Source organism: Chrysoperla carnea, chromosome 1, assembly GCF_905475395.1.
Source record: "Chrysoperla carnea chromosome 1, inChrCarn1.1, whole genome shotgun sequence".
NCBI lineage: Eukaryota > Metazoa > Arthropoda > Insecta > Neuroptera > Chrysopidae > Chrysoperla > Chrysoperla carnea.
In genome coordinates, this window is record NC_058337.1 from 127,832,533 (window position 1) to 127,845,133 (window position 12,601).

General features: G+C 31.0%; 1 protein-coding gene across 1 annotated transcript; it reads right to left on the minus strand.

Annotated features, from left to right (window-relative positions):
- Window positions 1-1,837: 1,837 nt before the first annotated feature.
- LOC123290955 (tetratricopeptide repeat protein 21B-like) lies at window positions 1,838-9,343 on the minus strand. The gene is made up of 6 exons (XM_044871345.1): window positions 9,221-9,343; window positions 8,820-9,140; window positions 5,197-7,491; window positions 4,297-4,937; window positions 3,425-3,704; window positions 1,838-3,357 (listed from the first exon to the last, which is right to left on the minus strand). Exons 3-6 carry the CDS (start codon window positions 7,295-7,297, stop codon window positions 2,483-2,485), a joined length of 3,897 nt encoding a protein of 1,298 aa, XP_044727280.1. The 5' UTR covers window positions 7,298-7,491; window positions 8,820-9,140; window positions 9,221-9,343; the 3' UTR covers window positions 1,838-2,482.
- Between the last annotated feature and the right edge of the window lie 3,258 nt (window positions 9,344-12,601).

Sequence of the window (12,601 nt, forward strand, 5' to 3'; positions counted from 1 at the left end):
GAGCTGAAATTGTTATTAATTGAACAAAGTGTTTTTAATATAATTGGAATATTTCAGGAACATTTATAACAACAGTTTATAAAAAACTTGTGTGATAATAATTTGTTTTATTTTTTATATTAAAAGATTAGTAATATAAGAAATGAAATCGTTGTTATTTTTTTAGACGATTAGTTTACAGCAGGAATGAAAGAATAAATTAAGGCAGTATTCTGGTCTAGACATTTGAAGAAATCAAAATTCGAATTATTTTCGGAGATACAGCGGATTTTCTGGTAACGAATTACTCTGGTGGAATTGCCTTGCAAACTTATAACGCGTTTTTCTTGAAACTACATTTTCAAGGTGGTTGACATGATATCTCAAGTTCTACTCGACCGATTTCTTTGAAATTTGGTGAGAACTTCCTTATAAATCTCTCTATCGTCTGAACCCTTTCAACCCTCCGTGCAAGGCAGCATGGGGTGATAAAAATTTGAGCTATTGAAGTTCCAAATTCAATGTTCTTTCGCAGAAATACAGCTGTTTGAAATTTAGGTAAAATTTTTGTTCCTTTAATAAATTGGCGCAGTATATTTGTGTGTTTAGAAAATGACCCCTCTGTAAAATTAACGTAAATTTAAAAAAAATTCACAACAATTAGTACCTTCATTGGTATTGTCAACAGTTAGATTTATTTAAAATATTATTGACAAAGTTTAACAATAAAAAAAAATTATTAAAAACAAAAATTATTTAAAAACAAAATGGTGATTGCAATATTAAATTTTTCTTGAAAAATACAAGTGATTTGTTTTTAATATTAATGAAAAACTCAAATTGATTTTGACAAAAGAAGTGATGGATTCAAGAAAATTATCTGGTTATGTAATGTCAATCGAAAAAATCCATTTCATAAACTGACCACAAGTTTACATTGCATTGGAAAAACAATAAATAATAAATAGATTTATCATTTACTTTTTCACTAGAAAATTAATCTTTGCAAATAGTTTTCATTTAAACAAGTAATAAGAAACGAAAAAATTATACAGAAACCGGGACTTGAACCCGGGTTCTCTATATATCCGGTCTAGGACGTAACCGACTCCGTCACTCCTGTTCTAAGGGTCTGCAATGATTTTTCGAGCTAATATGCTTTCGTGGTGATCAATTTGAATTTTAAATTAATTTGCTAAAAAAATCTATAATATATTTATTGCTATAAAATACAAATTTTTGTGCGAAGTGCGAAATCGTTGTACGACTCAACGTTTAAAAAATATTTCGTAAAAAATAAATATCTCTTACAAATTTATTTATTTTTAAAAAACCCTGTGTGAATTGATTAACATATTGTAAATTTTGTACAATAATAAGTATACTTAGGCTTGCGAGTGTATATTTTTTATATTCATAGCATTCCAAAATCTCTTCAATTTTTAGCTCTTAATGCATATTAACGCTACTTATTACGTCAAGTTCAAGAATGAACAGTTTTGAGACAGTGACCTCACTTGTGAAAATGATGCAGGATTCCGTTTTACCGTTTTGATCGTAAATTTAAGATAATCGTTCCTATCCGGAAAGAATGGAATCGAAATGTACCTAACTTTTCACTCCATCACGGGCCATATCTTTATACGAATGGTTCAAGGGCCGGAGATCTTTCTAGCGCGGGGGTTTATGGACCTAGGAAAAAGGATTTCTCTTGGTCTTCTGAAATCTTCGCCTTGCGGAAGATCTGTTACACGAAAGGTTATTGTGGGGCACATATCAACATCTTTTCAGACAGTCTGATGACACTTCGAACCCTCGAGGCGTCTAAATTTCAATCGAGGATTATATATGAATGCTTCGAGGAACTAAATCGCTTGACTCTGAATAACACAGTCAGATTGATTTGGGAATTCTGCCGTTAAAGGGAGTGGAACAGCGGACTCATTAACACGAGACGGTTTGTCTTAAAAGCCCCTTTCACTTGACCCTGTCATTCCCATAGCAAGATGTCAATTTGAGTCGATTGAACTTCCATTGGTCCTTATAGGCGATATACTGAAGTATATGTTTAAATAAGGATTCGCTAGGGACCTTTTGTATGTATTAAAAATATTCGCTTAAAGTCGGAATACTATAAATATAAAAGATAGTGCATTAAAAAATTTTGATTGCTGCTAAATGGTGTAAATTTTTCAAATTTGTTCAAAAGAAATTAAAAAATATTTTTTTGAACAAAGAATAAGGCGATTATGGTAAATATTTTCACCAAACGATATTTCCTTCAAAATTAAATGAAAACTTTCGACTTAAAAGCATCCTAGCTTTCCAATAAAGGATAGATATATTAAATTGAGATTCCCATCTCAATCTTACGATGCTTTAACAAGGTCAAACCTAAAAGGTTTCCTACCTCCGTCACCATATTCGTTCGATAAAATATACTCACCATATATCGAATTAGCTTTGTCATGTTGTTGCTTTAATAAATCCTATCTATTAAATTCTATGTCCTCAAATTATTTCTAGCTTTTTCCAAAATATCCTTCTTAATTTTTGGATATTCCGGAAATTCTTTTAAGACTTGCGTTGAAATTTCAATAGCGTCAGCATATTGACGTGATTTTAAGAATGTGTACGCTAATTTATAACCAACAGCCGGTTTTGAATGTCCAGATAATGTCCAAGCTCGTTCATAATAGTATGCAGCTTCTTTATAATTTTGATCTTTCTCCGCGATATATCCCGAATATTCGTAAGCTTTTACACACGATCGATTATGTTGTAAAACACGTTTTAATAAATCGGTGGCGATTTCATATTTACTCGATTGTAAATAATTATCAGCTAGTAACAACCAACACCGTTCTAGGTATTCAGCATCTTCGTAGCTCCATGGAGCTTTTACAACACGTTTCAAATGATTACGTGCACGTTGATTTTGTTTTAACAATAAATATGCTGAGGCCATTCCTAAAATCGGTCCAACATGATCTTTGTATGCGTCTTGAGAGGCAATGGCTGAAAAATCTTGTAATGCACGCTCAACATTTGGTTTTTGTTTCGTTGCTAGTTGAATAAAATTCTTATAAAGTCGATAAATTAAGGCATCATCGTCATCGTTTTGTTTCGGTTTTAATTCGTGGTGTAAACGTTCAGCCATTTCAATGGCCATAACACGTGAATCGATACTATCAGCGGTATCGTTGAATACATTATCGTTGTTCATAAAATCATCGTCTGGATTTAAACAGATTTCGATCATGTTATAAATTGCTTTTTGTCCCCATTCAGTATCCATTCGAGCTTTGTTAAAGTTTCGAAGCGCAGCATTTAAGTTATTTGAGTACCATTCGTATAACGCTGAACAATATGCAAAACCTGTAACAATTTAAATAAAAATTTCTATATTAGTGATCAGTTTTTATAAAATATAACTTTGCCGTACCTGATTCGGTAACTGTGATGTTTGTGTCATTTTCAGCACGCTTTAAATACTCAGGAATTTCATCTAATTTCCCAGTACGGCGTGCCACTTCAATTAATCGTGCTAATGCTGTCCAATTATGCGGCTGTTTTAATAATAATTGCTTAAAATGATGCATTGCAATATCAAAATCAACCTTTCGAAAAGCTAAATCAGCCATTATGATTGAAGCACCCTCGTGTTCCGGATCATTCAATAAAATTGAATTGCAAATTTCTTCACATTGTTCACGAAAATTCATCTAAAAATATAAATTCATATTTTAAAGCTTGCCAAATAAAGACAAATACAGATGAAAATGAAGAAATGCGCACATTTCGCGATAGAATCCCGTGGCTTGGTTGTAAAGAGTATTGTGGTCGGAAACATCAGAGGCCCACAGTTCGATCCCAGCCCAGATGTGTAAGTTTCTTCAGATATCCATACATATTTTGAGCTCAGTATATTCTTTCACATTGTCTTTGAGTCGAGTGCTTCAAATAGACAACCTGGATCTTGGCGGGACTATCAAACTGGCTGATGCTACGAAACAGATTTTGATTAAAAGAAGAGGAAATGCTGGAGAATAATTTTGGAAGCAAAGAATCGCGTCAAAATAGACTCAACGCTCGAACGCATTCTGTCATTGCGTACAGAGTTTTGGAAAAGTTTATTTCTTTATCTCGAAGAATTAACTTATTGAAAAATAAAATGTTTTCTTTCTCAAAAACAGAGTTTCTTGTTTTTATCGACTTTATGACCAAACATGATTAACAAAAGTTTGAACCTCCTGGAAAAATTACTGGCGGGCGGGCTTGTATCATATTGATGTTCAAAAATTTTTCTGAAATTACCTGTAAATACAGTTTAGCTAAGCTAATTAAAATATCAGCTTGATTTGGAGCAGCATTCAAAGCTTCTTTATAATGCTGTATAGCTTGATCATTATCACGCATCGCTTTACATATCTCAGCTAATCGTACACAAATATCCGATAAAATTAATTTTTGTTCTCCAATATCACCCGTTTGATCCATAATGGATCGTCGTTGTAACTTATGCTGAATATCTCGTGCCTCTTTTGTTACATTTAACGCGGTATTTAATTTCCCAGCATTTTCACGCACTTTACCCAACAACATTAGCTGTTTAACTTTTGCTGCAAGCGCTAACGGATTATTATCATCATCTTCGGTTGAATTATCCACAATATCATCAGCTAATAGTTTCTCAGCTTCATCGAATTGATCTAATTTCACGTAGAGATCAGCTAAGTCAAATTTTAATGCGAAATTATTTGGATTTTTTATTGCTTCTTTATAATAAATTATTGCTTCATCGTAACGAAATGTTGTTACTAATGCTTTGCCCATTTTTTTCGCTAATTCTGTATCGTGAGCGTTTTGTTTTAAAGCTTGTTGATATGATTCAATTGCTAGATCCAGCTCTAGCACTGACATATAAGCATCACCCAATAATACAAATGTTTCTGGACCTAAGCAAAAAAACGTATTTTAAAAAATGTGAAAAAAATTAAATAAGACTGCATGTTAACAATAATAACACAAATGAGGAGTACTCCAAAGAGGAACCTAGCACCTAGACCACGGAGTCCTCTGTGTCTTCTTTGAGAACAACCTGTCACCCAAAGGCAAGAAGTCTCTCTCGACCCACTGTTGGTACGTAACCTTCTGTATCAAGAGCAGGCAAGTAAAAAATCAAAAAAATTTCATTAGTTTAAAAACTATACATACCTGGACAATTTTCAACAACTTCACGGAAACATTTTGTAAATGCACCACGATCACGTCGTTTATGTAAATATAAATTCGCAAGTTTTGTATGCGCTTGTAAATAATATGGATCACCAGGTTTTACTTGTTCCAACAAATCAAAAGCTAACTCAAATTCTTGATTTTTAATACAAAAATCCGCATTTGCAATTGAAATACGACTCTGTTCCGAAGTTCCACTAAACACTTTAATCGCGTCTTGTATAACTTTTTCAGCTTCAGCTCGTTTTGATGCTAACATTAACGCATCAACTAGCTCTAAATACAACGTTGAACGATCAATTAACGTTGTTACATCATTCGAACTATCCAAAGCAATTCGAAGTTCCTCGATACATTCATCGTATTTACCATAATGTTTAACGATTAAACCATTTATTAAATGATACAGTGGATTTTCTCGAACACGAAAATTATAGCTTACACATATTTCTAACACTTGGGCTGCTCGCTGGTGTAAATTTTGATGTAAAAATATTCGAGCTAACAATAAATGAGCGTCAATAAGTGTTGGATCGATATCTTTGATAATATGTTGTAGCGTATTTGTAGCTAAAGTTATTTCCCCGCTATAAAACTCAACTTTAGCTAGCAAATAAATTGCATCGAGTAAAGCGGGACAATTATCAATAATTTTCTTTAACAGGTGCGATGATTTTTTCACAGCTTCATTTGGTAAGGATGTTATTACGTTGAAACTTGTTTGTTGTGGTGGAAAATATCGCATATATTCATGAACAATTTGGATAAGAAAATCTGGATCGAATTGTTTGAGATAATTATCACTGTAAGGTAGATGACTACAATGTTCTAGATGTAACGCAACAGCTTCATTTAAGCTAATTAAAGCTTTCTCAGCTTCACCACGAACTAAAATTGCAGACATGTATGACAAAATCGATGTTTTCTTCCCTTGAATTTCATGTAGTAGCTCAATTTGTTGTTGAGCTAAATTATTATTCTGGGTTAATTGACACAATGTCAAATATGTTAATGCATCCACGGAAGATTCATCCAATTTGGTTGCCGATTGAAAAGTTTCCATAGCGTCCCCCAAACTATCTTGCAACATTAATTGATAACCTAGTTCAGTTAACGATTGCACACTATTTGGAGCTAATTCCACTGATTTTTTCGCGAATTTATACGTTTGTTGGAGAATTAAATTATTTCGACCACATATTCGGGAAAATAATTGTGCGATTGATGTGAATAATGGAACATTATTCGGTTCATTTAACTCCATTTCCGCGTATAACATTTCTAATAATCCAACAGTTTCGTTTATTTTTCCATCACGATTTAACATACATAACGCTTGTAATTTAATCGCTTCCATGTTACTTTTATCTAAATTTAAGATACGATTTGATAATTCGAGAACTTGATCCCAATCACGTTGAGCTAATTGAACCTTCATTTTTTCAATAAGTGGAACTACTAATTGAGGATGTTTAACGATTAAACGATTAAGTACTGCAATTGCTGTATCATATTTATACAACATTTTATCGACTGTAACCAGTCCTAAAAGTGCATCTAAATAATTTTTATCTAAATCTAAAGCAAGTTGAAAATAATGTAATGCATCATCCGTTGAATTTCCTGCTAGAGTAATCCAACCTTTTAAAGATAGTGCTGGCACATAATCGGGATTTAATTTAATTGAACGATCCACATAGTCTCGTGCCTTTTCAAATTTTGAGGCATGGTATAAAAACAACGCAGCATAATAGAAAGCTTGTGTGGAGGCACGTTTACGTCGATCTTTTAAATTTTGTTCGAGTTCTTTAATAGCATCTCGATCGATAACAACCGATTTTTTATGTGCGTATATTAATGTTAAAATCACTCCAATATTTAAATTATCATCGGATTCTAGGGTTTCTAAGATACGCATTGATTCGGGTACTAAACTTCCACCACCCAAAAGTAAGGCAAAACCTTTGTAGTATTTAAAAATATTATTTTGACGGTATGATGATGTCTCGTTTGAGACTGCATGATAATATTTATCACGACACAGGTAATTTAGTTGAGCTTCAATATCGCTTTCACCCATTTTTTTTTTCTGTTTTCTTAAGTATATATATAAATTTTTGTTTTGTTTTTGTTATTGATTGGGAATTAATGTTCGACGTCGTCGTCTAAGACATGGTTCTTGTACTTTTCATAATTCTCATGATAAAATTTTTGTAAATATGTACAAGATAATTGAATTTTTTTATTATCTCGAATTGCGTAATCAAAAACTGTCTGGAATGTAGAAAAAATTTGTGGAATTTAATATTTAATTTTTGTTTACTGTTTGTATTAGAATTAAGGTAAGTAAATGTTTTTCTAATGTTTTGCTAATATCGGTTAAGATTTCGAGGATTACATATGTAGTTGAGAGATACCGGCTTTAAAAAAAAAAACGCTTTTTTTAGGCTAAAATTTTATTTTATCAACAAATTTGACGATTATCGAGTAATTTTGATCAAATGCTTGATTAGAAAACCAACTGATTATACTGATTATATTTTTGGCTATTCTAAACATTTCTAGAAAATTACGAACTAAAGAACTAAGAAGTTAAAAAACGGGTTTTTTTCATTTTCATCGAAATCGATTTTATTACATTTTTTAAAACGCCTACATTTCGAAAACGGCGAGGCTAAGTGAAAAAAGTCAGAAGGCAAAACTTGTTTAGAAATGTCCAAAATATAAGATTCAATTGGTTTTCAATCAAATATTTGATCAAACCCATACAATAACCAATAAAATGGCGAAGTTTAGGAAAAAATGTCAAAGAACAAAAAACGCTTAGAATACTTTTTTTTTCTATTTTCATTTTTTAGCAAGATTGGTTACTACGAACTTGTAAGCGCGCTCACAAGCGTAAATTCACAGGCCACAATTCGGACTAAACTTACTTTGTTCTACACTCTCATACAGACAGTTTGCGCCCGGTCTCGTAAAAATCGGAGTTGCAGTTTTAAATTTCGACCTCAAATGCCTTCTTTCCTCAACTATATTACAAATGGGAACTCGATTAAAGCATATATTTTTTGAACAACTTAGAGAGACAACTACGATTGTCCAATTCCGAAGTATACACCTGTACCTTTCACAGTTTGTGCCCCAGTCCGTAAAAAAAAACGCGAGTAGTTTACCTCTATCATTAAGGCCATATTTCTCCCTCATTAAAATGTTTTTTATATTGAAATCAGATTTTTGTTTTCGAAGACTTGTAAAATATCAACATAAATAAGCGGCATAGATTTACAGGCAAATTTTTATCCTCTAACTTAATTTAGAGAAAGTATACAGGTTCAAAAAGCTTCAAAAAACCAAGGAAAGCAGGGGTTGGATGGTTGCCAAATCGAGAAAAACTGCTTAATTTGTTGAAAGTTATTGCCCGTAAAAACTAATCGTGTCTCGAAAACCTTACTTATGAACTGATATGTAGATGATTTCTTAGGCTCTTATGTAATACGATTGTTCAAATTTTGGATACGAGTAAGAAACATAGGTGCCAAAAAACATAATATTTACAATTAGAAAACATTTTTTTCATAAAAAATTAAATATTTGATATTTACCTGTGCTAATAATTTTGCAATACCTTTGCCCCTATATGCGTCAGGTACTTGTGTTTCATAAAAATTATAAATATCACCTAATTTTTCATATTCAACAAATGCCGTATCACCATTTAAATTAATAAAAAATTTCCCATCACTTGGATCATGTTGTACAATATATTGTTTCGATAATATATTACTGGTTGTAAGTGTTTTTGATCGTGTCAACATAATAATATCATTACGATCAATAAATACCTTTTTAAGTACGTTTCTAAGTGAATACATAGTATGATACTATCGTTCGCAAGTTTCTAATCAAATGCATTTGGACCGGCTCTGTATGGATAATAAATAATAAAATAGTTATCTTGTTGTTTTATTTAAAATTACAAAGTTCACTTTTTATAAAACCATACCTAATAATCTACGTATTTTTATTAAAAAAAAAAAGTTGACAAAGATAATGATTAGTACGTTTAATTAGTAATTTATTTGTTTAATTGTTCTAGTTTTATGTCATAATTACTAATTAATATTTTAATTGTCAAGTTTATTTCTATTTTGACACAAGAATGTTTGGTATTTTTATTAATATTTAAAAAAAATGGTATTGTTCCAATATGGAGCACTTGGTTGCACATGTCAACACTTGCACATTTTAACACATTTTTGTCTACATGTTAAAATACAAAAAGCTCTGAAAGAAATCGGCTTTAGTTCGATATTTTATATTTATTTAAATATTTAATTATGCAAAAACTGTGTATACAAAACATCAAAAATATCGAACAGTATTATAATTCGGTGATATAATTAGATTAATTTCACTATCTCCCGATTTTCTGTTTTATCTCCTGACTTACCGGAACTTGGAGGTGGCAACCTTATCTAGAATTATAAATCCAATCGTCAAATGGACACGGTATTAGTGTCTTTGGCTCTTCTATTTATTACATATTCAAAAAATAGAAACAACAAAGTAAACCTCGAACAAAATCTATCTGAACTTACATAGAAGTTTTCCCCAATTTTACCTCAATTTGTAAAGATGGGCAAGGCTTTTAAAACGACGAAAAATGCGGTTTATTCCCTGGGAATTTCTCCAAACTGGACTGATTTCTTGAAACATAGCTAGGAACACTCTCGATCAAGTCAATTTTCAAACCAACAAAAACTATATCAAAATCGGTTCATTCGTTTAGGTTCTACGTTGTCTCAGACAGAAACACGTATGTACACCTTAAACTTATAACACTCCTCTTTTTGTTGTGTCGGGGATTAAAAAATAAGTTTAATGCCCAGGAACGCTTGTTATGGCTTCTTACCACGTTTTGAGAAGGTAAAAATGTTATTTTCGCCATGACGATCCACGAAATTATATTACACATCGATAGTTTCACTATTTTGCAAAGAAATTTTATTTTCTTTCTAAAATTCGACAAATAAAGGAATTAGTTTGGGAAAAATATTTTTACAGGAATGAAGGGTACTTTTACAGGGAGATAATAAAAATATGTATAAGAAAAATTAAAAAATTAAAACAGCATTTAATCAAGCAAAAAAAATTCAAACATTAAAAAAAATATGGTGCTCTACAAAAATTAAAAATATAATTCTTTTATATAAAGCTTTCAAAACAAAAGCATATAAACATTCTTTTTTGTACACATAAAATTTGTTTATTTCACTTTATCTCATTTGTAAAAATTTGATACAATAATTTTTATAACATATCATTTCTTTTAAAATTTCTTTTTTTTTTATATAATTCAACTTTAAATAGATAGCTAACTTTTGTATATTAATCAGGCACAAGTGATGTAGTAGCATTCGATTATACATTAACATAGATGTTTATACTAAATTTAGATAGCTAAAACAGTTTTTAAATATTTTTTATTTAGTCATATTTATTTTAAATCATAAAGAAATTTGTACGAACAGAAAATATTAATAAAACGACGCTTTTATATTGTCTTTATGTTTCTTTTTATGGATGGCCAAGGACAACATCCCACGTAACTGGTGGCTGAATTTATAGGATAATGTCCGAGTAAAAATTAGCGTTCTAAATTTAGCATAGACATCTATGGTTATTAGTTATATTTAAAGCGCTTAAATAAATTATATAAAAATTTTAACAATGTTAAACATATAAAAAAGGGATAATCATTTTAACATTCGTTTGCGGATTGGTATTTTCATTTTTAAATAACGTGAATCTATTTTTAATAAAATTTAAAAATGATGGTTTATATGTACTGCCGGTTTAAAGATTGAATCAGATTGAACTAATATTATAATCGTATTCGCAGTCACCGTTATTTTCCTTCATATTATTATCCGGCTAGCCAGACAATAATTTTACTAATGCTAATTACAGATAAGGTCAATTTGTTGTAAATCAACCCATATCAGCTTAAGCTAACTTAATTGGTTTCAGTTGATTTAGTACGGGTTTACCTTTTATGGCAGCTACAGAATCTAAATGTATAAATATAAACTACTCATAACCCTACAGTTCAATTTTTTACCAATAACGATAGCTCATCTAAACTCTATTTGGCGGGATATTTGATTTGTGCAAAATACTTTTATTTATTAAGAAAATATTTTATGTAATTAATAAGACACTGAAATTATTGATTTCGTTTCAAGTTTCATGAAAAATTGTATAGGCAAAGACTTTTCTTGATAACTCAGGCTCTAGTAAAAATGGGTAATAAACTTTGCCAGCTTTACTGTTCTTCTTCTTATTTGGAAAATGAATAATTTTAATGTGGCAAGCTAAATTTCATTATGTAGTCAAAGAAAAATCACTCAAAATCTGCTGTTAAGGCGCTGTTGGTAAAGCCTATAATAGCCCGCCCATGAGGTAACTTTTATTAAATACGTAACAGAGATTGAGAATGAACCCGTAAAATTGAAAATACCATACGGCGGGAAAAATTGAAAATAGCTTTTTTATTTATGGAAGAAATAAGAACGTAACTTTTTAACTATTATTCGTATTCTTATAGGCCTTTTACAAAATTATAAGACATATTTTTTAGGGATAAAATTTTAGAATATTTTCTCTTTTAGAGAGACTAGACATTGGTAGAGTTCGTTTATAGATTAAAAATAATAAATTAAATTTCTAAAATATAATTTTTGTCATGATTGCTAGCTAAACCGATTTAATAATATATTTTTACTGATCTGAGACCTAAGTACACCGAACTGGATTTTATTTTACGCTCACGTGACGCTAAACAACAATTTAGGGTTGTGAGCCAATTAAATGTTGCAAGATTTAATCCAAACTCCATTTGTTGTATTCGAATTTTGTGAGTACAAAACTTTTACATGTGAAAAAGGTATATAGCTCCATGAATAAAGAAAGAAAACAAAAATAGGCTCAATTAAAAAGATTTGACATGGAAGATGTGAGATGATGGTACCGGTTATAACTTATTTAGGACATTATTTTGACCCCGCGTAACTTCTTGATTCATTTCTCATAGGATAGCTTTCTTTATTGTTGAATAAGTTCTACACACAAAGCTAAATGATAGCTTGTTTTGTTCAGTGCACCTAGATCAATTCTAAAAATTTAGTTTTTGCATCCATTAAAGCTGAAAAATCATTAGATTGTCTGAAATAGCTTCATTTCAGGCCCGTGCAACCGGAGATACCCCCCTCCCATTGATAATCTCTCAACATAAATTTGAACTAACAATATGGTCCTGTAAAGGCGTCATTTATAAAACGCATTTTCTCTGACGATTTTGACAAATTTACAAAACCGTAAATTA